The following is a 23,806-nucleotide window of genomic DNA, read 5'->3' as shown; positions in this document are numbered from 1 at the left end:
ACAAATCTCATAGAACAGAAAATTCTACAGAATCTGTGCTGCTGCTAATTAGCGCTGGGAACCCACACAAAAACCAAAAAATAATAATAAAAAAGTGAAGAGCAAAAGCACAAAGCACAAAACACAAAACATTCGCAGATTCCAAAAACTGTTGGATGGTGGAAATCAATCCCAATGCGGGCTTAGAAATAAATCGATAGATATAATCCTGTTATATGCATCAGCACTGGCGCGGGGCAATAGAATTTGTGGGCGGGGGGGCCCGAGGCACTAGAGGGTTAATGAGGGCGCAGGGAAGGCGGCTGTGGAGGGCCAGAAGAGCGACAAATGAGAGAGAGAGATCCCCTGGAATGGAGCAGGACGGATGTCTGTCCCAGTCTAGCCATGGGCAGCGGGAATGGAACGGGATGGAACGATCACGCGACGGACGGCTTGGAGGAGAGCCACGAAGGGAACGATGGAAGTGGGAGACAGAGGCACAGGGAAGATAGAAAAGTGGCAGATTATTTATAAATTCAGTTAACGAAACGAACCCCAAAACGAGACCCAAATGGGGTCGCCACTGGCGGGGCGGGTCGACCTTTTCTGCTCTCCTGCGAGCGGATTATTTGGCATTATTTTGCCTTTGTCTCTTCGGCGAAATCATAATCACAGTGGGGATAAAAAGAAACACAAATAAGGAGCTTCTATGGAGAAGCCTGCCGCTGCTGCTGCAGCAAATCATTTATTAAACACAAGACGGGACCTGACCTCCTTCATCCTTCATCCGGGAGCGGGAAGCGGGGAGCGGGGAGATGAAGGGGCAGCACTCTTTTCTAGGACTTGAGCAAGCGAGCTCCTCCGTTGGGCCCCCACTTTCGATGGTGTGCACGCGGGGGCACACAAAATAATGACTAAGCCGCATCCATCCATGAGTGGGGACCACGAGGCCACGAGACCTCGAGACCTCGAGACCCGCTGCTGCATGAAAGAAACGCGAATGAATGAACGAATGGATGGGGCCCACAACTGGGGCACTCAATGCATCATCATCTTAAGCCGCATCAAACGAGATTTGTCAGAGCTGCCTGCCACAGCCACTGCCACAGCCACTGGCAGGGAGAGGAGGGCCGATGTGGCATGAAGAATGGACTCCAGGCTCTCGACTTCCAGGATCAGAGCTCAACCGAAGGGGGATGCGGGAAGAGGGGTTCCTAGACGAAGTATTAGGAGACCCTCGGAATCTGCATAAGATCTACCTTGAATGATGCCCCATAGATGCCCCACGACGATCTCCACCAGCTGATCTTTCCTCCCATCAATGCAGCAGCACAGGAATCCTCAGGGGCCGCTATTCCGGTTCCATCCACTAATCAGAGCGTCTAATTATAAGAGTATTCCATCAGAGAGCCACTCCGCCCCCCTTGAGCGCCACGAGGGCATGGCATGAGATGCAAAAAAAAAGGAAAATTGGACAACTGGTTGGGGCTGGATGTTTGCCTCCAGCTCCAAAAAATCAAACAAAAACGTAGCATATATCAAGTGGCAGAAGTGGCAGGAGCATGTTGCAAGCACACAATATGTTGCCAGCTGTACAATGGGCCACTTAAGCGACAACAATAAAAAATTATTAGAATGCCGCAAAGGCAGCAGAGGCACGAAGCTCGAAGCACGAGGCAGGATACAGGATACAGGAGAGGCAGCAGGGGCAGCAGGGACAGCAGGGGCAGGAGCTTCAGCAGTAAAGGACTCTGCCTCCTCTCCTCCAGGCGACTGGGCGCACTTCATAAATCTACCGAAAGGCATATGAAATACGAGTGTATCCTGCGCTGCTGCTGCTGAGTACAGAGAGCCAATCATGTGGCATGCATCCCCAGGCAGGAAGCAAACGGTACACCGAGAAAAGCGAGCGGCAAATAAAGAAGACAATGGGCCCTTAAGGTCCTCGCGATCGAAATACCTCCAATAGCCGCCCATTTGATTTTCCTTGGGAAAGGCAAGGCAGGGAAAGGCAGGGCAGCGCTCTCTTGGCGGAAAATTGTATTTCTGGAGCGACTTTGGGAGCCATCGATGAATGTTTCGGGGTGGAAGATTGAAAATAGGCTTTCTTTCAGTGTATAATAGAAAGAGACTAAGAGAAAGACTTTCAACAACTTTTTCCACTTTCTGCACACACACAGACACACAGACACACGCACACACGCACACGCATGGAATTTTCCATTTGATTTATTAACAAGCCATCGTTTATCATCGTGGGCAACAAAGGGTTAAGGGTCTGCAGAGGGAAGGCCTTCTTCGGGGTCCCGCCAGAGGCAGAGGCAGATCCAGAGCCAGAGGCAGCGGCAAAGGCAGCTGCAACGCTTTTCGGAGTTGGATGCTGTTGGAGTCGTCCATTCCACAGCAATTGCCAATTTGTTGGATGCGAATGCCACTGCCACAAGAGAGCAGAGCAGACCAGAGTGGGGGTGGGGGGCAGCCAGGCACAAGCACCGAAAAAATATTGTATCTGTGAGGCGGCGGCGGCACGGCACCAAAGATAAACAATCCGCCGCACGATAAACGGAGGCAGAAAGTCACGTAAAGTATGCGCCCAGAAATGCCGGAAAACAACAACAAGAAACCGCGTAAAACACACACACACACACACACACACACGGGAAAAGCGGATGGCATTCCATTCCATTCCATTCCACCATTCCATGCCATGCCATTCCATTCCTCACCGATAATTTATGGGGTTTATGCTGCCATGAGTCCACGAGGTCTATAAAAATTAAGATATTTCCCATAAACTTTTCATACGCAAAGGGAGAGCAAAAAATGCCCATAACTTATGTTGAAAATATTTGTGTGTGTGTTTCAAAATGCCCCATGCCCCCTGCCCCCTGTCACATGCCCCCTGCCCCCTGTCCCATGCCACACCGTTTTCCCTAATATGTACTCCAATGGATGTGGATTTCGGTGGAAAATCTGTGGCGTGTTGAAGCGTTAAGTTTCTCTTCTCCCATATGTGTGTGTGTGTGGGCGTGTGTTCCCCCAAGAAAGAGAGCGAGAGAGAGAGAAGCAAACAAGTTGCACGATGGGAAAGGAGTCGCTAGAATCTAGAGCTCTGCTCTACGTGGGTGCCGCCGGTTGCCGGTTGCCGGCTGCCCCTCCGACGGGGGTCCGGCCCGGTCCGGTCCGGTCTGGGGGCCAAAGATAAAATGTTGACCAATAAATTTTCTGACCATGAACGACAAGCACAGAGCAAAGGAGAGACGGAGATGGAAAGGGAGGGAGGGGAACAAAGAGAATGGGGGGACAATAATAAACAAGAATGATTAGGGGGAAAGGGGGAAAGGGGAAAGGCACAACAAATATGGAATGCTCTCTCTGTTGATTGCTTGGGAAAAGAGTCAAAACAACAAATAAATAATGCTGAATGGAATACCAGAAAGTTGTATTCAAAGACTTCATCGAAAGAATGAACAAAATTTGGTCTTGAAACTATGCGAGGGGGACCAGGAAAGAGGAGAACCTATGGGAATATCGTATATCATATCGTATTTAGAGGGATTTAAGCGGCACCTTCGGAACGAACGATATCATGTGGAGGGAGTACCTAATGGACAGCCTTTGCCCCTGCGACTCTTCCTACCTCTGTCTCGCTCTCTCGCTCTCGGAAAGGGTATCTCCGACAAATGTGGAAAAACTAGCGCGGCAAGCAACTGACGTCCGAAGTCCAGTCCAGCCAGCCCCATGTCCCCGCCGTCGCTGCTGCTGGACCAAGTTCCAAGACAAGTTAGGGGCCACGACGACAGACGCCCGAAGACAGACGCCCGACGCTCGCCGACCGACGCCAGCGTAACGTGTGACGAACGAAGAACTAAGAAGGAAGGTAAGAAAAAGAGCGAGGCAAGCTTTGGGCTAGCCGAAGCATGACATACCCTTGCAGACCAATCACTCCCGTGGGAAGTGAACGATCATTCATGTGTCGGGTACAAATGGGGGATAAAGGTGGCACGAGAGAGGGAGATATAGGCGAGAGGGATCCGAAACTTCCTCTTGACGAGCCATTGCGAATAAAGAATACAAGAAGGAGAAAGGTTTCCCCATACCCTCCTCCCCCACTTGCCCACTTGCTCGTAGACGCACGTGTTCGGAGCTAGGGAAATGCCCTCGCCACAGGGATCGCATCGCTTCACTGCAGAAATTCCTGCCCAAGAAATCACTCTAATTACAGAAATCACTTCCACAGAATCCCACTGGCAGTCGAAAACAAAAGAATCGATGCCCTGGCTGCGGTGCGGTGCGGCACGGTGCAGAGTCTGTGCTGCGTGTGGAAAATTACCTGCTGTCGTTACCGACGCCCGCCGCCCGCCGCCCGACGACCGTCGCCGGCCACTAATTGATAAGCTTCATATCTACAATATGTATCTCCATATTTTCGTATTCGTATTCGTATCTTCGGAATTATTCAGAGCACATTGACAGTTACAGTTACAGTAACAGACTCAAATTTGGAGCACTCGTGTTGGGTAAGTAATTAACTATGTAAATTTCAAGGGGAAATAGAAGGGTGAAGGGGGAAGGGGAAATTGGGCAAGCCTTTGCTGGCTGCTGCCTCTTCTTTTTACCTGTCGCATCTGTGACGCACGGACGCTGTCGACGCCGACGTCAACGCTGGCTTCGCTTACGCAGCAGCACAAACACAAACGTGTTGCGCGCACACACATGTACGGGGGCAGGCACACCACTACCACTGCAGATTCGCACAGCTGGTAAATGCAACGAATGTGAGGCCCAAAACAGAGGCGCAGAGAACACAATGCGAAAAATAAAGAGTTATGTCAATTTCCCTGCTTCCGCTGCTGCTGCCAAACACTGGAATTACGGTTGTTTCTTGTTGCTGCGGCTGCTGCTGCTTTTTCCACTTTCGATGCTGTTGTTTTTGTTTTTGTTTTTGCTTTTGTTGCTATTTGGCACGTGAATCGAGAAGCGCATTTTTCGAATTCTTGCACACACTCATTCGCTTTTTGCATTTGTTTACGTCACCCACACACACGCACAAACACACAAACGTTCTCGTGAATGAAAGGCGCGTAACATGCCAGCGAGAAACAAAAAAAAAAAAAAACTCAGAGAAATTGGCAATCAATCGCCCGCCGCCGCCGCCGCTTCCGCTGCCATGAACCGCACGGAAATAAACAAAATTTATTTATACATTTTTAATCGCGCACAATTCTTGAGGAATATTGTAATGGTATTTCGAACATTGCGCGGTAATTGGGGTAATTTTGCAACAAAAAACCAGCAGCGTCGCAGGCAAAAATCGAAATTTCCACGCTCGTTGCCCCCTTGATCCGCGAGCTGACTCTTTGTTGATAAGGCTGGCCGATTAGCGCATCTATCCGCCTACCGCCTAGCAGCGAATTGTTTTAGCAGCACGCTGTGTTTCGCGTTCGTTTATTGGAATTGTTGTTTACAACGACGCGCTGCGACCGCTCGCCTCAAAAAAATTGGAAGTTTTGATAACATTTGCGAACAGTGTGACCGCGCATTTATCGTTTCGTTCGAGCTTAGCCCACTTAACCCCCTCTATTTAAACATTTGAACAGCTTGAGTAACAACGCGGAAAAGAACACTGTTTTTATATTGATCTATATTCATCATTGCTAAATAAGCAAATACCACGATATCTTTTACCTGAACACTGCTAAACTTTCTTCAAGTTTTTTAGTTTTCGTGGAGAGTATTTTAATACCCACTGGTCGACAATGGGTTAATCCTTCGCTGTCCTTGATAGGAATTCGTATTCCTTTATTTTGATATTCGGTTTAATTTTACTAGCTAGATAGAACTCTCGGCACTGAGCACATAGCTTAAGCATATCAATAAATACATTTTCTATAAGATTGGCTAATTTTAAAGACTAGTTGCCGTTGATAGTGTCCAAAACACGGTTTAAACAAAAAAGCCCAAAGAATAAAACGTAAGCGAGGATGAAATGAAACGTAAGGGAGCATGAAATGTTACGTCATTTGAACACTTGTTGCTTGTCAACCGGCGATATGGACTTTTGTACACCCTATTTTTTTTGTAATTTGAATTAAAATTTTATTTCCCAAGCTGATTTGAAACATTAGTAATGATTTGTTATGAGACTGACATGTCTTAGACCTACTTATGCATATGATGCACAATTTTTCGTTGCATGTATGAGCTTCAGGTTCGGATGGAAGTTGGGTTCATGAACTAAAACGTTATTTACAGTAAACAGTGAAAGAACTGGGTTCACCTCAGCCAATTTAACCCACAATTAAAAGTCATTATTGAAATTAACATATAAATGTAATAAACGTTACGTAGTTTCATAAAGTAATGAATTGACGCCAGGTAGCGAGCTGGTGGTTCATTGTTATGAGCACTGGAACTTGGAACTTGAATAATTCGTCAGTATATATTTTGAAAGTGAGACGGTATATTTTGGTATATTTCTGATAAATTTATCGGTAAATCCGCGGTCCACACTGGTGGGGTGGGCGTAAAAATTATTTCATTCAGTAAAACATTATCGCATTAATTCATAAATAATTAATCAATTACGCCACGTAGCGGAGGGTGCAGCATGTCCGAGTTGAAGGCACCGTCACTGCAGTCGCTGCTGGAGTCGGATCGCGGCTCCACCGACAGCCTGCTGGCCGAATCTTTACAGCTCGACTTTGAGGACGTGAGTGTTTTTCCATTGAAAAGAGCACAGAAAAATCGTTATTCACTTGAAAATTTATTAATGACACAAACAGCTGGACGATGCAGAGTTTGCCATTCCGCCCACCGACGTCCTGCCCACCCTGGAGGCGGTGCTCAGCGAATTTGAGGCCGATTCGGACGTTGCCTCAGAGCTGGGGATGCCGGTGCCCCATGCCACTCCCACCCCCTCGATAGGGGAGGATAGCGCTCTCCGTGGCGACGGCCGCAGCGGCGGAGGCTCCATCATGCGATACACCCTCCTCCATGGCATATCAGCCCAACTGTCGTCCGCGGGGGAGCGAGTGAACGCTGGAGCGGCCAGCGCCTGTGCCGTGGCCGCCTACATAGCCGTGGGCACCTCACACGGCCACATCCTGAACTTCGATGTGACCCAGACGCTGCGGTGGGCCCACCAGGACAAGCACGGCCACGGAGCCGTCTCCAGCCTCGCATTCAACGCGGATTCCACGCGTCTACTGGCAGGCTATGCCCGCGGCTTGGTCGCCATGCTGGACACGCACACAGGGGATGTTCTGCGAGAGCTCTTCGATGTGATTACCCCAAATACTGGAGTCCTGCACGTAAAGTGGACATCGCGCTCATCCCTGGCGCTCTGCGCGGATGCGGGAGGATCTGTTTGGTCGCTGAGTTTCACTCGAAAGCTGGGGATCCGCGGCTGCAGCTCCCGGTGCCTCTTCTCTGGAGCCCGTGGTGAGGTCTGTGCCGTGGAGCCTCTCATCATGGACTCCCAGGGGCGGCATGACCTCGATCAGTATTGCATCGTGGCTCTGGCGACGCTCTCCAAGTACTTTATCGTCACAGTCCGACCGCGTCTTCGTGTGATCAAATATCATGTCCTGCAGGGGCCTCCCGACTGCCTGCCACTCCTCGCCTGGCACCTGGTGCTCATCCAAGCGGCGGACACCTCTCGCTCGGTGGATCCCGTCATCGTTGTGGGTCGTGGAAATCAGCTCTTCTTCCACCAGCTCTTCGTGTCGAATGGGCGGATCACGCTGCTCTACCTACGACACGTACAGCTCCACGGAAGCCTTCTCTCCGCCCATTGGCTCGGACCCAAGTGCGTGGCATCGCTGGACACCTCGGAGATCCTGCATCTGGTGGATGTGCGCTCCAGCAAGGAGCTCGAGTGCATGGATATGGCCAATGCAGGACTCGTTTACGGCTCGGCGCAGTTCAAGGGACTGGCCACGGGGGGAAATGTCTCTCCTGCGTTCGCCCTGGCCGGGAGCAATGCCTGCTACAATTCCGTAGTGTCGCGCGGCACGCAGCTGTATGTCCTGGGCGCCCGTTCCCTGCACATCATTGGCGTGCGGACGTGGTCGGAGAGGATTAGCTACTTGGTGAAGCACCATCGATGGCAGGAGGCTTGCCAATTGGCCCTCGATGGCTACGTTGCCTCCGTGGATCGTCCCCGAAAGCGGGCCCAAGCCAAAGAGCGCATCATAATGCTGTTCAGGGAATACATAGCCAACTCGGCGCGGGCCCCCGACTATTGCCTGGGATCCATAGTCAATTGTTTGATCACCATCGGGGAACTGGAGCTCCTGTGGACACAGCTCTGGGAGAAGCTGCAGGGCAACAGCACGGAGCTCTTTCTGCAGCACATCTCGGAGCACATCGAAAAGGAGACCATTCACAGCATTAATCCGGTGATATCGCAGGCCCTGGTCGACTACTGGCTGGAGCGCTCCCCTGCGAAGCTGGAGAAGCTCATCCTAAAGCTGGACTGGATGTGCCTGGACCTCAATCAGGTGCTGAAGGCAGTGAAGCGGCACCGCTTGTACCGCGCACAGATCTACCTCAACACGCAGGCCCTCAATGACTACACTGCAGCGCTGACGGAGCTCCTGCCTCTGGTCACGTCCCAGGAGACGGATTTGGGGAACTGTCTGTTGGTCTACGTTTCCAGCTGCCTCGCTGGCAGGGGCTATCCCACCGGGGACATTCCCGTGGAGCAGGTGCATCAGGTGAAGAACGACGTCCTGAGGTGTCTTACCTCGCAGCATTCCAAAGCGGGTCACGAGGAAGAGGAGCCGCCGTATCCCTATCTGCGGGCTCTCTTGAAGTTCGACACGCGGGAGACCCTAAATGTCATTTCGCTGGCCTTTCAGGAGCGGGAGTTCAGCAACGAGCTGGGCTTCTCCCACCGCAAGAGGATCATTTATTTGCTGCTGGAGATCATGACGCCCGAAAATGCCACAGTGAGAACAGCACAGAACAACCTCATGGAAGGATCTCCTTTTTTAATGTTTTTGTAATTCTCCCTCTTTTCTAGTGGGCGGAAATTGGCTGCCTTCTGAACTTCATTGCCCAACAAATCTCCATGCAATGCTTGCCGCGAGACAGGCATCTCTTGCAGCGCGTCCTCAGCCACTTGGCCCAGGAGCATATCGACAATGAGAGCAGTCGCCAGCACTCGGAGCGGGAGAGTGCCTGGCATGAGCTCCTGTCGAGCAACTGCCTGGCGGACATCAGCACCGACGAGGAGCAGCTGGCTCTGGCAGAGCGTGCCCGATGCTACTATGTGGTGGAGTATCTCCTGGAGAAGCTGCAGCGGTACGACAACATCCTCGATTGCTACATCCAGAATGAGTCCAGGCACGAGACCATGTTCGCGTATATGGAACGACATGTGTCTGTCCCAGAGAGATGCATTTATCCGCAATTGAAGCGACATCTTCGACAGCTGCTGGCGATCAATGCCAAGGAAACAACGCGGCTGCTAGCCCTGCACTACCCGGAGAGGATTATGGAGCTGCTGGAGAACCTCCTGAAGGAGGAAGCTCTGCTTTTCTGCTTCTTAAAGTGCCTCAATGAGCGTCAGTGCGAGCTGGATGCCGAACAGATGGAGTTGCTCCTGGAACTCTTTTGCAAACTGGAAACACCCGCGGCCGTGAAGGAATTTCTAGCCAACAACTCCGGCTATCGCCTGGAGCAAGCCATTGCCATTGCACAGCGCCATCGACTTAATAGAGCTGTGATCTACCTCTACGAGAAGCAGGAGAGCTATGCGAAAGCCTTTGAGCTCTCCATGGATCTGCTGAGGGATGCGGTCGGCGAGCAGGCGGTGGAGGAGGCGCGGCAGATCTGCGCTCTGCTCGCCCGATCCGTTGGAACGCTGCCCCCGCAGGAGCTGGAGCGCTGCTGGTTCTCGCTGTTGCAATACATTCTGCCCCACCAGCAGCTACAGGCCATCACGAAATCCATGCTGCACGAGGCCTCGCAGCACATCGATCTGCACAATCTCGTGCAGCTGATCATGAACACGCCCCACAACGTGAACAGCAGCTTTGGGGACATCAAGGATCTGCTGATGGGAATGCTGGACAGTTCGCGGCATCAAACGGAGGCACTTCGCACTGGCGCCGAGGTTCTGTGCCAGGACTTGCATATGGAGTTTGTGAAGCAGCAGCGCTTGGCACGGCGTGGCTTGTGGATAACCAGCACCAAATGCTGCATCTGCCGCCAGCGGCTGTCCAACCACACGCAGATCCTCGTGATGGGCGGCTGTGGTCACGCCTTGCACGAGGAATGCCTGGAGGAGTGCCCCCAAGTGCCAGTGGAAGAGTGTCCGCGTTGCTTTGCGCAGATTCCAGTAGGAGACAATGGACAAACGAGCAGCTGCCTGCGGCTGCCACGAACCAATCGCCGGCTGTTTTCCCCATCTTCGGCCATGGAGATGGGTGCTCTGCAGCTGAAGGCCCCGCCCAGACGTTTCTGTTAGCACTACTATATATTCTGTATATTCCACGTCCGTACCCATGCCCTCTATTTATTTATTGTTTTTCAATATTATTCCCATATTTCGATGTGTACGTAAATAAATTTGCATGATAAACGGAGGCTTTTTCGGGAATACTCCGCGTTAGCGCGGGTCGCATTCCACTACACTTCGCTCGAGGAATAAATGTATATGTATTTATATAATTTCTTTGATATTTCTGTAAGAATATACATATATAACTCATGAATTGTTTGTTCGGAAGGTAGTTCAACATCTTACGCTGCGACTTTTAGAGTACCCCTATTGTCACAATCGATACAGCTTGTGACTACGGCTGCCAGCCAGCAAAAGCTCAAAATTTAACCATATAAGCCTCATACGGATCCGTCTCCACAACATCGACCAAGGGAGCTTACGAAGCAACCCTACAGCCCCTCAAAGCAGGCCGTGGACTAAGTAGAAGCGAAAGAAATATATACATAACCTTTACAGCAGTCTCTAATCTTCGTTCGGTATCGTCGGTTAATAACATTCTACCACTGTCTTATGCGTAGATTGTGGTGATCGGTAATAAGAATTTAAATTACCAAGTAAATTGGCTTGGCTACAAAGTATCGATAGGTCGCTATAGGAGCCAATCGTTGTATTCAAGCGCTGCCAACTTCACCTGCGAGAGACAAGACAAGCTGTGAGCGTAAATTATTTAAGAAAGCGAAATGAAGTAAGTTTAAATAACACAAGGAGTGCAAATATTGACATCCTCTATTTCACGCCCAGGAAACAGGAAATGAGCACCCAGAAAACAACTGCCGACAACTTCGACGCCTTCATTGCGGACATGGCCAGTCTCCACATGAGCTCGGACGTAGAGTTCCTGGTGGAGGGTCAGCGCTTGCCGGGCCACCGCCAAGTTCTGGCGAAGCGCAGCGAGTACTTCCGCGCCCTTCTCTGTGGCAGCATGCTTGAGTCGAGGCAACGAGAAGTTCGGCTTGAGGTGCCGCTTGAGCCTTTCAAGGCAATCCTCGAGTACCTTTACACGGGCAAGCTACCTCTTTCCTCACTAGACGTGGATATGTTAATCGATGTACGCGATTTGGCACATTTTTACTGCTTGGGCTACGTAGAGACCCTTATAACCGGATACCTCCAGCAGAAGATGTCCGTCAGCAACGTGTGCGCGATCCTAAATGCGGCCAAGCGCTGCGATCTGGAGCAGAGCATCGAAGAATGCCAGACGTTCATGGATCAAAATGCGTACGACGTACTCAAACATGACTCCTTCCAAATGCTCACCAAGCAATCAATTGAGGAATTTCTGCGACGTGACTTTTTTAATGTCCCCGAAGTAGACATCTTTCGAGCAGTATGGAAATGGAGCGACAAAAATCCCAGCGAGGACATCAAGACAGTGGTCTCGCTCGTACGTCTCCCCCTCATGAGTATCGATGATCTGCTGCATGTGGTGCGTCCTTCTGGCATAATCGAGTCGGACAAATTGCTCGACGCCATTGGTCAAGTGAACACCGGAACGAATCTGCCCCACCGGACCGTCGTATTGCCATGTGAGGATGTGGCATCCGAAAAGCACCATGCGCTCCGTTTTACGGACAACCCGAATGAGCTAGTCATCCAGCTGCGCGCGGTGTTTCTAATAAACCAGATAAGTATTTGGAACTACAACTGCAGCCATTCAGAAATCCGCTTGGAGGTCTCATGCGACCAGACTCACTGGGATCATGTGAATAAGATCAGCGCCGTCTGCCATATGTTGAGAGTTGGCATTGCGAAGCGTGCCGTTCGGTACATTCGGGTTAAAAGTTGTACAAGGTTGAATCTCCGTGTGATGGCCAGGTTGATCAGAGCTGAATGCAGTTCACTTCTGACAACTCTTCAAATATAGTTTCCAATGTTTAAAGAACAACAATTTGGGCACCAGCTAATAGGTGTATATGCTGATACGAATAAAATCCAGGTTGTTCTCACTTTCCTGTGGCATCTGTGTCTGGTCACTCCCTGGTAGCGACATTTTTTGATCCCTTTCATCTCCTCCAATCAGCGATCGCTCCATATGGTGACTGTGGTTGTTGACCTTTGTGACGTCTCTTACATTTAGTTTTTGCTGATAGAAGAATACAAAAACCCTACTCAAAGAAAGCAAATACCGATCTTAGCTGGATTCCTTGATCGCAATGAAACAAAACGACAGGGAACGCTGCGAGCCGCGACAAGCCGTCGACAAGATGCGTCAAACACAGAGTTCCTCTTCGAGGAACCATGGCATTCAAACATTAGAACATAACTAGCTCTAGTGCAAACTGTGCATTCTGCAATGGTTGTGTCTCTCTCTCTCTCTCTTACGCTTCACACAACACCAAGCGTTTTATCTCGCTCCCTTCCGACAGGGGGCACACATTGCACGATGAAGAGAGAGATAGAGAGAGAGAGAGAGAGAGAGAGAGAGAGAGAGGTAGAGAGGTAGAGAGCAATCAACTCTCCAACCTCGCTCTTGCTCTCTTTTTACCAACGTGAATCGATTAATACGTTGCGAATGCTATCTGATCCTCAGGGAAATATATCCTTAAAGGTTATTTATAGACTATACATATACGCATATAATACAATATCAAATTATATTCTATATTGCACTCCGATTGTGGAAAGGATTTTGGGATTTTCTCCTCTGAAAATTCCCATTTAATCACATTTCTCATAGAGTTCCTCAACTTATTTGAGGTTTCAGGGAGTTATCCACAGGAAAGGTGCTATTATAATGCTGTATAAACTCCGTGCACTGTTCTGCTGTTTAAAAAGAAAATATATTCAATGATGCATCTTGAAAATTGGACATAGTTTCCTCCACTTACCTTTGGGAAAAGCCAGGGTCTCGTATAATTTTAGATTTCTCATCTGAAAGAACCTGAAAACACTGTGAAATATCAAATCATCGTTGGTTTTATGGGCAGCCTCCAGGAATTTGCGAGCAGGGACTTTATCAAGGCCCAAAGAATTCTTGGCCAAACGCAGAGCATCAATCACTTTGCCTTGCCCCAACATCACCTCAATGATGATCTGCAATGAAGGAACACATTTTACACAATCCAGTCATCAAGGAAGATAGTGGCTTACCTCATGTGCCTGAATCTTCCCCAGCATATCGATGGCCACCTGTGATATGGCCGTATCCACATCCGAATGGGAGAGCAGAAAGCAAGCCACCGCCTTTGATTCCAGCACCATGGAATAGCTAACGAGACGACGCAGTGTATCGAAGCTATGATTGTGAATCAGCTCGCTGATGATCATCTTCGAGAGCTCCTCCTGGGCGGCAATGTTGAATTTATTCAACGATTGGAGGTACAGCATCAAAATAGTTTCGGTGTGGGGCCTCCTGGCTATCCTCTGGAATATCTGAACCATATCCAACTGCTCTATGAGAACAATGGGGGGAGAGGTGTGCTTCACCGTTGATGTCTTTACGTTCGAGGGCTGTGCCGTTTGATTCTGCAGCTCCAACTGCACCCAGGAGCTGAAGAAAGACAAGGGTTATAAGGGTTTCCCAAACTTTCGGAAGAACTTTGACATACGCATAGATCTTGTTAATCCTGCTGAAAATGGTCTCTAGGACGGGCAGCAGCGTGCCCTTGTATTGATCATCCACCAGCTGTCCGAGGACCTTCAGCAGAACCTGCTTGCCACTGCTTCGCTGCAGCAGGAACTCTGTGAGACGTATGCGATCGGAAATCAGATTACAAATCGGATCAATGCACAGATTCAAGTACCACATGCATCCCAGCTTTGCGTCGATCACAATGTTCGGCTGGAACAGCACCCAATGTGTGGAATCTGTAAGGCACTTTTGGCATCAGATTATATAGAAAACGGCCCTCGAATCTACCTACACAGCTCGCATTGGAGGATTTGTCCATCGGGCGATAGAGAGGGCAGCTTCAAGCCAAAGGGTTTGATGGAACGACCCGTTGTAATGGGGGCATGGTACGTGATATCCTGAATGACCTCTCCGGTAAGGGATATGTCGAAGAGCAGCGATGTCCCAGTGGCCTGATGATGCACCACAATCAGATTGTCTACCGTATTGATGGCAAAGCGTCCTACGAGACTGAGGCGCAGAACATGGCACTTTCGGGGAGCCAACCCTGGACCGTTTAGCAGATGAACTTCCACTTCCATCATGCCTGAGCTGCTGTTCGACTGGAGTATGAGAACCGCCAGGACGCCATACACTTGTCCGAGAGTGACTTTGCTTTCCTGAACCTCGCGACTGGGACTGGCTACTGATAGAAATGGCATTAAAGAAGACTTGTAAATAGAGTACAGCCGAGGATCACTCACAATCCACCTTTGGTAGCTTGGTGATGACCTTCTGCTTGACCAGCACGGGCACCAGGCTGTTGCCCTCGGTGGTGCAGAGCAGGGCGACATTGGCATCGCAGCACCACGCGAACCACTTGATGCTGATGCTCAGGGACTTGACAGAACGCACTTGACGCTTCTCCGGCAGTACAGTGTAGACTTCTACGCCAGTGTTGGATATCAGGGCCACCTCCCTGTTGTGGATCCACACGAAGCCATGGATCATCGTCTTCACCTGATGCGTGATGATGTCCTGCAGCATAGGCTGCTCCCCCTGGAAGCAGACGAACTCCACTGCATTCTCTTTCCGCTGCACAGCCAATATTTGATTATCCGGCGAGAATTTAATCGAACGAATGGCTCCGCCTCTATCGTTCATGCAAAAGGATATAACCGTGTCCTCGTTGGGGACAGGGCCCTTTACCACGACGCCTGTGGCACCGCCCGAACGTACAGCAAAGATCTGCAAGACAGATAGTGACTTTAATATTCCTTTCAAGTGTGTGTGGCCGTTCTTGCCTGCTTGTTGGAGTCATCGAAGAAGACATTCGTTAGCTGGCTGACGGCATCGAAGCGTATGGGATTCCGCGACAGCTCAATGTAATGGATTCCATTCGAGTTGTCCATCGTTTTTGAAAGAAAAAACAAAATATAAACCTTGTTTTCATCCGCCCACCATTAGAGATGAGTTTCAGTAGTCCCCCGTGAGTCACAGTATTGTCAGAGGTCACATTTACATGAAGATCGCCTCATTTTATTTTCACATGTACGTGTGAAAATTGCATAGCCACATATAAAAGTTTTCCTATATCCAGTGGATGGTGACGCAACAATTGAACTATTTTCAATTTTAATTTTTTCAATGTTTTACAGTCACAGTGGATATGCTGACAAGTATGCTCATCTCTATCCACTTTGCCTATCGACAATCAGCTGGGGCGAACAGCTGATCTGATTGCAGTGCTGTGAAGGATAAAACATATACAAATAAGATTACAAATCAGAGAAATTGTTGAAGTCAGAGTTTCCTGATGTTTACAAGGAAAAGCCCTTGAGATGGACGATCAGGACAAGTGCCGCATCTGTTCCTGCTGCATTGAGTGCAAGGATGAGGCATACAACTTGCTGCAACTGCCCGAGGTGGCCGCAATGTTCACCGCCTGCACAGATTTGGTAGTGGACCCCCAAGAGGAGGACTTCTTGCCAAGCGAGCTGTGCAGCGGCTGCTACGGGGAGCTGGAGAAGTACCATTCGTTCCGCAAACTCTGCATAGAGGCCGACAATAAATGGCGCTTGCAGAAGAAAAGCGCTTGCACACTGGTGGAATTGGAGTTTACACTTGTGGAATCAGAGGACGGGTTTGACGATGTGGACGACATGCCGCTCAGCACATTGGAAACGAAAAGCCCTGGGCCCCCCCTTGAAGCCACCGAGGTGGTGCTGGTCGATGGCGAATTCCAAGAGAAAAACCCTTGCCAAAGAATAAAAAGAGGAAATAAGGAAAAGGTAGAGAAAAAGGCAGGGAAACGGACGAAGACAAATCCTAAAGAGGTGAGTGGGAGTCCATTAAATAACCTCTGATTTACATGCAAGAATTCCCCGATCGTGTAGGTTCCGCCAACGGAAGAGCCGGGTGCGAGCTACAAGTGCGACACCTGCTCGAAAGAGTTTGTCGATGACAGTCGCCTGCAGGCGCATATGCGAGAGCACGATGGCCACCTGCTCTTTCCCTGCACAGAGCCTGGCTGTGACAAGAGCTTCAGTCGGCTGCAGGACCTTAATGTACACCTGCGGGAGCATGAGGGCACGGGCACGTGGTACACCTGCAACCAGGAGGGCTGCAGCAAGAGCTACCGCCACAAGGGCACTCTGGTGATGCACAAACGCCAGAGCCATGGAATCGGACCGAAGCTCAAGTTGCACGTGTGTGAGTTCTGCGGCAGGGTCTTGAACAGCCTGGCTGCCCTCAACCACCATCGGTTCACGCACAAGGACAAGCTGGTGAAGCCGTATGCCTGCGAGGAGCCGGGCTGCTCTGTACGCTTCCTCAGCGAGGAGAAGCTCAAGGTGCACATGATGCGGCACAGGGGCATCAAGAACTTCACGTGTCCCCACTGCGGCGCCAAGAAAACAACAAAGAATGAGCTGAAGCTGCACATCAACTATCACACGCTGGAGCGCACCTGGCCCTGTCCGCACTGCTCCAAGGTGTGCAACAGCTCCACCAGCAGGAAAATGCACATTCGCACGAACCACGAGAAGACCAAGAGCTATGCCTGCAGCATCTGTGACAAGAGATTCACCAAGCCGGACACGCGGAAGTACCACGAGCTGACGCACACGGGGGAGCGGAACTACGGGTGCGCAGTGTGTGGCAAGCGGTTCGTCCAGCCTGCGGCCCTGCGCACCCACCGAAAGATCCATGAGCGGGATCAGGCAAAGGCTCCTGTTGTTAAGGTTGTGGAATCCTAATTGAGAGGCAGATCCCAGGAGTTATAGTATTTGAATTCTTTCAAGCCATAGGTTAGATCATTGACAAATCATACATTTTGATACATTTGTTGTTTTTTTAGCCACGTTGAATATTAGTTTGCGGTCTCTGCTTGGATTTAAACTGTTTTTTATATCTGGTGCTCGAAGAGTTTGGGAATATATTAGTTTTCTGGTGGATGTTGACGTGTGTAACACCCAGAAGGAAGTGTTTCCAACCCCATAAAGGGTATATATTCTTGATCAGCATCAGTAGCCGAGTCGATATTGGCATGTCTGTCCGTCTTGAATGAAGCCTTGATTTCAGATCTTGCATCCAGACTCCTTTGATATCACACTGTTACCTTACTCATTCTCTCTTCTCTCTCTGTCTCTATCTCTTGCTCTCTCTTCATCGTGCAATGTGCGCCCCCTGTCGGAAGAGAGCGAGATAAAAAGGTGGCTGTTGTTGTGGGAAGCGTGAGAGAGAGAGAGAGAGGGAGAGAGACAACCATTGCAGAATGCAAAATTTCGATGTGCATTCTCAGTAGCTGATTTATGTATTTATTTTGTTTTCCTGTGCGAATTTTTATATTAACATAAATAGTAGTATATTCCTTTCCTTTCAATGACAGATTCAGCGAGTTGGCTTCATAACTGTGAGACTACATAGAAACTCTTATGTACTCTTTTTAAGGACTTACAAGGGTATATTCTGATCATAGCGCCGTTATTCGAGAAAAAACGTTTCAATTCACAAGGTATGTTGTGAAAACAAAGAAAGGGAATTCCCTCAAATCTATACTTTAATCATCACACATACAGATAACATACACATACTGCACCACGCTTTTACTGACTTCTCACTTCTTATTTTCTCAGATCCAAAGCCGCGGACTAAGCAGAATCTAAAAAAATATATATGTACATAACCTTTAAAGCAGTCTCTAATCTTCGTTCGGTATCGTCGGTTAATAACATTCTACCACTGTCTTATGCGTAGATTGTGGTGATCGGTAATAAGAATTAAAATTACCAAGTAAATTGGCTTGGCTACAAAGTATCGATAGGTCGCTATAGGAGCCAATCGTTGTATTCAAGCGCTGCCAACTTCACCTGCGAGAGACAAGACAAGCTGTGAGCGTAAATTATTTAAGAAAGCGAAATGAAGTAAGTTTAAATAACACAAGGAGTGCAAATATTGACATCCTCTATTTCACGCCCAGGAAACAGGAAATGAGCACCCAGAAAACAACTGCCGACAACTTCGACGCCTTCATTGCGGACATGGCCAGTCTCCACATGAGCTCGGACGTAGAGTTCCTGGTGGAGGGTCAGCGCTTGCCGGGCCACCGCCAAGTTCTGGCGAAGCGCAGCGAGTACTTCCGCGCCCTTCTCTGTGGCAGCATGCTTGAGTCGAGGCAACGAGAAGTTCGGCTTGAGGTGCCGCTTGAGCCTTTCAAGGCAATCCTCGAGTACCTTTACACGGGCAAGCTACCTCTTTCCTCACTAGACGTGGATATGTTAATCGATGTACGCGATTTGGCACATTTTTACTGCTTGGGCTACGTAGAGACCCTTATAACCGGATACCTCCAGCAGAAGATGTCCGTCAGCAACGTGTGCGCGATCCTAAATGCGGCCAAGCGCTGCGATCTGGAGCAGAGCATCGAAGAATGCCAGACGTTCATGGATCAAAATGCGTACGACGTACTCAAACATGACTCCTTCCAAATGCTCACCAAGCAATCAATTGAGGAATTTCTGCGACGTGACTTTTTTAATGTCCCCGAAGTAGACATCTTTCGAGCAGTATGGAAATGGAGCGACAAAAATCCCAGCGAGGACATCAAGACAGTGGTCTCGCTCGTACGTCTCCCCCTCATGAGTATCGATGATCTGCTGCATGTGGTGCGTCCTTCTGGCATAATCGAGTCGGACAAATTGCTCGACGCCATTGGTCAAGTGAACACCGGAACGAATCTGCCCCACCGGACCGTCGTATTGCCATGTGAGGATGTGGCATCCGAAAAGCACCATGCGCTCCGTTTTACGGACAACCCGAATGAGCTAGTCATCCAGCTGCGCGCGGTGTTTCTAATAAACCAGATAAGTATTTGGAACTACAACTGCAGCCATTCAGAAATCCGCTTGGAGGTCTCATGCGACCAGACTCACTGGGATCATGTGAATAAGATCAGCGCCGTCTGCCATATGTTGAGAGTTGGCATTGCGAAGCGTGCCGTTCGGTACATTCGGGTTAAAAGTTGTACAAGGTTGAATCTCCGTGTGATGGCCAGGTTGATCAGAGCTGAATACAGTTCACTTCTGACAACTCTTCAAATATAGTTTCCAATGTTTAAAGAACAACAATTTGGGCACCAGCTAATAGGTGTATATGCTGATACGAAAAAAATCCACTTAATTCAAAGCTTTTCTCACTTTCCTGTTTTTTATACCCAATGATCGAGGTGTTTAGGGATATATTAGTTTTTTGCTGGTTGTATATAACACCCAGAAGGATGCGTTTTCCACCCTATAAAGTATATAAATTATTGATCAGCATTAATAGCCGAGTGAGAGAGAGAGAGAGAGACAGACATTGCGGAATAAAAAAGAGCGGTACAATAAAAATAGATCAAATATATTAAAATTCGAAGAAAGTAGGTAGTAGGTGGAAAGCGCATAAGCTAAGTTCAAGAATTAACTAGCGGTCATGGTTTCCCTCTGTCTCTCCATGCTTATCCCATCTATCATGAAATTGCGAGCATAATTGAGAGAGATCGCGTAAGGATAACATCCCCCAGCTTTCAACAACAAATCAATACGTCCCTTTTACGAACAGCGTCCCTTGTGACGGGTCAAAACTTTCGCGCTCTTTGATTTGAAAACGTCGCCAAATCCCTGAAGCACTGCAGATTTGATTCACGTTTTCCAACACTTGTGAAATATATCGATTACGTTTCGATATGTGTGGTTTTGATCGAGTTGAGTATGCAGTTAAAGAAAAGGTTGCCTTTTAACGAGGGTTTTAACCTTCTCTCATTCCTAAACCCTGAAGACATAGTCAATGGCCAATTATCAGATTTTCATGACCTGTGTAAAAGATTTCCTCAACTTATTAAAGATCCGCATGGAATCGATAATGACTTTGTCCTCTTAAAAAATGATGAGGTTCTTTTTAGTTTATTAAAAACACACAAAAGTCCTGGCCATTTCTGGTATACATTGGGACAAATAAAAGATTTCAACAATGAAATAAAATATGAAACAATTTCAAAATTTTCACAAGTACAGCTTATATAGCCAGTTTCGAATGCATCATGTGAAAGAATTTTCTCCGAAGTGAACTTAATAAAAACAAATAGAAGAAATAGATTAAAAAATATAAATGTTTCAAATCTTTTATATGTGAGACAATGTCTAAGGAAGAACAACGGTTGCGAGAATTTCGAACCGAACACTGAAATGCTGTTAAAAAATCCCAGCGACATCGTTAGTGACGATAGAGATGTTAGTGATTAGTATATTATTAAGACTTTATTATTATTAATAAGTATTATTAAGACTTAAGATTATTAAATGAAATGAATGAAACAATTATTTCGAATAGGCCAATCAAGTAGGAAATAGATTCACCAATCGTATAAAATTATGTGGGCATGGCTAAATCTTCCATATAGCTAGTAATATTCGACGGAATGTCAAAAACGAGGAATATGTAAAATAGAACTTGAATTGGTCAGTATATTTACGGTATATTTTGAAAATGAGGTATATTTTATCGATAAATCCGCGGTCACACTGGTCTTGGGGAAAAATCCTTGTAAATGGATAAACTGGACAAATGCCGTGTCTGCTGTTGCAGAGTTAAACGGGAGGACGAGGCATACAACTTGATGGAAATCCCCAAAGCGGCAGCAATGTTCACCGCTTGCACAAATTTGATGGTGGACCCTCGGCAGGATTTTCTTCTGCCCAGTGTATTGTGCTGTGGATGCTACGAGGAGCTGGAAAAGTTCTACGCATTCCGCACTCTCTGCATAGAGACGGACACTAAATGGCGCGCACTAAAAGAAGACACGGCAAGGGAGATACACGTTGAGGACACCGAGGATGAGGATGACATCATTGAATCCATTCAGCTAAGTCCTGAACCGCCCATGGAACCCATACAGCTATGCCCTGTCGCACAGATGGAATCCATACATCCAAGTCCTATCCTCATTGAATCCATACAGGTAATTTCTGTTTCATCCATTGAACCCGCACCAGAGAAAAGTCCTGTTCCAGCCAAGGAGTCCACACAACTGGAGCTGGTGGAGTGCACAGATGCCGAAAAGAGTCCTCAAAGTTCAAGGAAGGACAAGGAACAAAATGCAAAGAATCCAACTCCACAAAAGGTGAGTGGAAGACCACAAGCGAGGACCAATTTACGGATATTACACGATCTTCTAGGTTCCTTTAAAGCTTCGAGAGATTCTCTACCGTTCCACTGGCGATATCGAGCGCACGGATCCACATGCAGTAGAGCTTATTGGACAAACCGCCAATCTGGATTTCCTCAGCCGTTTCACGTGCAACATCTGCTCAAAGGAATTTGCCACCGAAAGACGCTGCCAGATCCACAAGCAGCAGCATGATGGGCATTTGCTCTTTCCCTGCACAGAGCCTGGGTGTGCGGAGAGCTTCAATAGACGGGAGCAGCGCACGGAGCACATGAAGACACATACGGTTCATTGGTTCTCCTGCGAGCAGGAGGGATGCAACAAGAAATACCGCCACAAGGGCACGCTGGTGGCGCACCAGCGAAAAGCCCACGACATAGGCTCCAAGTCCAAGTCGCACGTTTGCGAGTTCTGCGGCAAGGTGTTTCACACTCCGGCCACGCTCAACCACCATCGGTACACACACAAGGACAAGATTCAAATGCCGTTTGCCTGCGAGGAGTCGGGCTGCTCCTTGCGCTTCCGGAAACGGCACCACCTACAGGACCACACGATGCGACACAAGGGCATCAAGAACTACGCGTGTCCCCACTGCGGCGAGAAGAAGATAACCCTGAACGAGCTCAAAGTCCACATCAATCACCACACCCTGGAGCGCACTTGGTCCTGCCCGCACTGCTCGAAGGTGTGCAACAGCTCGACCAATCTGGGAGCGCACGTTCGAGCGGTCCATGAGGCTGTCAGGAAATTTCCCTGCGGCTTTTGCAACATGACCTTCGTGAGGTCCCACACGAGGCGATATCACGAGATGACCCACACGGGCGAGAGGAACTACAAGTGCAAGCAGTGTGGCAAGGGTTTCACCCAGCCCGCCACTCTGCGCGTTCACCGAAAGATCCACGAGAGATCCAGGCCGAGACCGCCAACGCCTGTGGTCTGTGTGGTCCCTGTGGTCTCAGTGGTGCCTGTGGTTTCGGTAGTGCCCATGGGCATATCCGTACTGGGTGGAGAATTGCTCTAAAGTCAACTTTCTGTGGAATTCAGTAGGAATAAGTAGGAGCACTAGTCATCCATTGAGTGGTTTAAATTTGTGGAAAATACTGATACCACGAATTTAAAATATGCTATATGGTGTAATTGTTATCCCGTTCTTCTGAAATGAGCTACATCCAATACATAGGTTAATCCTTAGGCAAAATATTAGAACATACATATGTATATGAGACCCAACACTCTACCGCCTTTTCTCTCTGGCACACCTTTGCCCTCGAACTCCATTAGTACGAGTATCATAAAAACAACTCCATTTTTTATTTGGGATTCAGAATGTAAATAGCATTAATATGTTTAATTATATTTTCAACTAAAAAAAAAAAAATGTACAGGAAATGCGTGTGTTTTATTTTGTTTTTAAATTAGAGGAGAGCTACTATTCGTAAAAACTAAAATACAATACGTCGCGACCTCTGCTAAAGGTGAGTCTGTGATTCGTGATCTGTGTGTATATCGGTATATAGATAGCTATATAGTATATTGAATATTGTGGTAAATGATATGATGTGTGTGCCACTGTGCTGGCTGCTGCTGCTGCTGCCACATTTCCCCCACGACTGCGTAAATATTGTGAAATCTGTTGCATTAAAATCGTTGTAAATATGTTTCTTTATAGATAGATAGGTAGATAGATATATCTGCATCTGCATCTGCATCTGCATCTGCATCTGGATCTGTATCTGCTTTTTGCTGTGAGCTAAATGGTTGTATTTCTTGCTGTAAATATGTTGTGTGTGTGTGTGTATATAAATATTGTTGTATTCGTATTTGTATTCGTATATGGTATATATCGTTTATATATATGTATATATATATATATGTTGTTTTGTTTTTGGGGGGAAATACGGTTCGCTTCTGTCTTCTATTTTCGCTTCATTGTTCGTCCTTAAGGCTATTGAAAAAATGTTGACATTTTTAGAAAATGCTTTAAAGTACATATAGAACATAAGAATATAGCATATTATAGGCTAAATATCACCCACGATTAAATCGTTGCTTATAGACTATA

At 48.1% G+C, this 23,806-nt stretch overlaps 7 protein-coding genes across 10 annotated transcripts in view; 5 read left to right on the top strand and 2 right to left on the bottom strand.

Annotated features, from left to right (window-relative positions):
- The window catches only part of LOC6599514 (bifunctional heparan sulfate N-deacetylase/N-sulfotransferase), a 64,222-nt gene extending 58,792 nt beyond the window's left edge, over window positions 1–5,430 (bottom strand). Inside the window, exon 1 of the mRNA XM_026993636.1 lies at window positions 4,599–5,430. The gene's annotated coding sequence lies outside the window, so the exon portion shown is untranslated. The remainder of the gene's footprint in view (window positions 1–4,598) is intronic.
- A 1,077-nt stretch (window positions 5,431–6,507) lies between these two features.
- Window positions 6,508–10,659, top strand: LOC6599512 (vacuolar protein sorting-associated protein 8 homolog). The gene is made up of 3 exons (XM_002024604.2): window positions 6,508–6,691; window positions 6,765–8,933; window positions 9,008–10,659. The coding sequence occupies exons 1-3, from the start codon at window positions 6,590–6,592 to the stop codon at window positions 10,454–10,456; spliced, it is 3,720 nt and encodes a 1,239-aa protein (XP_002024640.2). The 5' UTR covers window positions 6,508–6,589; the 3' UTR covers window positions 10,457–10,659.
- A 408-nt stretch (window positions 10,660–11,067) lies between these two features.
- Window positions 11,068–12,406, top strand: LOC6599511 (BTB/POZ domain-containing protein 9). Its single transcript, XM_002024603.2, has 2 exons — window positions 11,068–11,177; window positions 11,234–12,406. The coding sequence occupies exons 1-2, from the start codon at window positions 11,173–11,175 to the stop codon at window positions 12,354–12,356; spliced, it is 1,128 nt and encodes a 375-aa protein (XP_002024639.2). The 5' UTR covers window positions 11,068–11,172; the 3' UTR covers window positions 12,357–12,406.
- A 620-nt stretch (window positions 12,407–13,026) lies between these two features.
- Window positions 13,027–15,498, bottom strand: LOC6599510 (regulator of MON1-CCZ1 complex). 3 transcript variants are annotated; one of them, XM_026993612.1, is made up of 7 exons: window positions 15,347–15,498; window positions 14,807–15,290; window positions 14,356–14,748; window positions 14,041–14,299; window positions 13,583–13,982; window positions 13,321–13,525; window positions 13,027–13,252 (listed from the first exon to the last, which is right to left on the bottom strand). In XM_026993612.1, exons 1-7 carry the CDS (start codon window positions 15,452–15,454, stop codon window positions 13,176–13,178), a joined length of 1,926 nt encoding a protein of 641 aa, XP_026849413.1. In that variant the 5' UTR covers window positions 15,455–15,498; the 3' UTR covers window positions 13,027–13,175. The 3 variants fall into 3 exon arrangements, with proteins under 3 accessions (XP_026849413.1, XP_002024638.1, XP_026849412.1); XM_002024602.2 differs by having other exon boundaries at window positions 13,027–13,255; window positions 15,347–15,497; XM_026993611.1 differs by having other exon boundaries at window positions 13,028–13,255; window positions 14,356–14,745; window positions 15,347–15,496.
- Window positions 15,499–15,848: 350 nt separating this feature from the next.
- On the top strand, window positions 15,849–17,427 carry LOC6599543 (zinc finger protein 595). The gene is made up of 2 exons (XM_026993618.1): window positions 15,849–16,378; window positions 16,439–17,427. Exons 1-2 carry the CDS (start codon window positions 15,884–15,886, stop codon window positions 17,297–17,299), a joined length of 1,356 nt encoding a protein of 451 aa, XP_026849419.1. The 5' UTR covers window positions 15,849–15,883; the 3' UTR covers window positions 17,300–17,427.
- Window positions 17,428–18,337: 910 nt separating this feature from the next.
- Window positions 18,338–20,227, top strand: LOC113566725 (BTB/POZ domain-containing protein 9-like). Its single transcript, XM_026993625.1, has 2 exons — window positions 18,338–18,466; window positions 18,523–20,227. Exons 1-2 carry the CDS (start codon window positions 18,462–18,464, stop codon window positions 19,643–19,645), a joined length of 1,128 nt encoding a protein of 375 aa, XP_026849426.1. The 5' UTR covers window positions 18,338–18,461; the 3' UTR covers window positions 19,646–20,227.
- Window positions 20,228–21,113: 886 nt separating this feature from the next.
- Window positions 21,114–23,124, top strand: LOC113566723 (zinc finger protein 358-like). 2 transcript variants are annotated; one of them, XM_026993620.1, is made up of 2 exons: window positions 21,114–21,699; window positions 21,767–23,124. In XM_026993620.1, the coding sequence occupies exons 1-2, from the start codon at window positions 21,127–21,129 to the stop codon at window positions 22,763–22,765; spliced, it is 1,572 nt and encodes a 523-aa protein (XP_026849421.1). In that variant the 5' UTR covers window positions 21,114–21,126; the 3' UTR covers window positions 22,766–23,124. The 2 variants fall into 2 exon arrangements, with proteins under 2 accessions (XP_026849421.1, XP_026849420.1); XM_026993619.1 differs by having other exon boundaries at window positions 21,755–23,124.
- The last annotated feature ends 682 nt before the right edge of the window (window positions 23,125–23,806 follow it).

The sequence above is a fragment of the Drosophila persimilis genome, unplaced genomic scaffold (genome assembly GCF_003286085.1).
Source record: "Drosophila persimilis strain 14011-0111.01,24,50 unplaced genomic scaffold, DperRS2 tig00000863-arrow-arrow-pilon, whole genome shotgun sequence".
In the NCBI taxonomy this organism is placed as follows: domain Eukaryota; kingdom Metazoa; phylum Arthropoda; class Insecta; order Diptera; family Drosophilidae; genus Drosophila; species Drosophila persimilis.
This window is presented reverse-complemented; position numbering and strand designations above follow the sequence as displayed.

Coding starts and splice junctions, on each gene's coding strand:
- LOC6599512 (XM_002024604.2), top strand. CDS start 6,590: ATGTCCGAGTTGAAGGCACCGTCACTGCAGTCGCTGCTGGAGTCGGAT. Junction 6,692..6,764: donor TACAGCTCGACTTTGAGGAC/GTGAGTGTTTTT, acceptor TGACACAAACAG/CTGGACGATGCAGAGTTTGC. Junction 8,934..9,007: donor TGACGCCCGAAAATGCCACA/GTGAGAACAGCA, acceptor CCTCTTTTCTAG/TGGGCGGAAATTGGCTGCCT.
- LOC6599510 (XM_002024602.2), bottom strand. CDS start 15,454: ATGGACAACTCGAATGGAATCCATTACATTGAGCTGTCGCGGAATCCC. Junction 14,300..14,355: donor AATCCTCCAATGCGAGCTGT/GTAGGTAGATTC, acceptor AGTGCCTTACAG/ATTCCACACATTGGGTGCTG. Junction 13,256..13,320: donor GACCCTGGCTTTTCCCAAAG/GTAAGTGGAGGA, acceptor CTTTTTAAACAG/CAGAACAGTGCACGGAGTTT.
- LOC6599543 (XM_026993618.1), top strand. CDS start 15,884: ATGGACGATCAGGACAAGTGCCGCATCTGTTCCTGCTGCATTGAGTGC. Junction 16,379..16,438: donor CGAAGACAAATCCTAAAGAG/GTGAGTGGGAGT, acceptor CCGATCGTGTAG/GTTCCGCCAACGGAAGAGCC.
- LOC113566723 (XM_026993619.1), top strand. CDS start 21,127: ATGGATAAACTGGACAAATGCCGTGTCTGCTGTTGCAGAGTTAAACGG. Junction 21,700..21,754: donor AGAATCCAACTCCACAAAAG/GTGAGTGGAAGA, acceptor ACGATCTTCTAG/GTTCCTTTAAAGCTTCGAGA.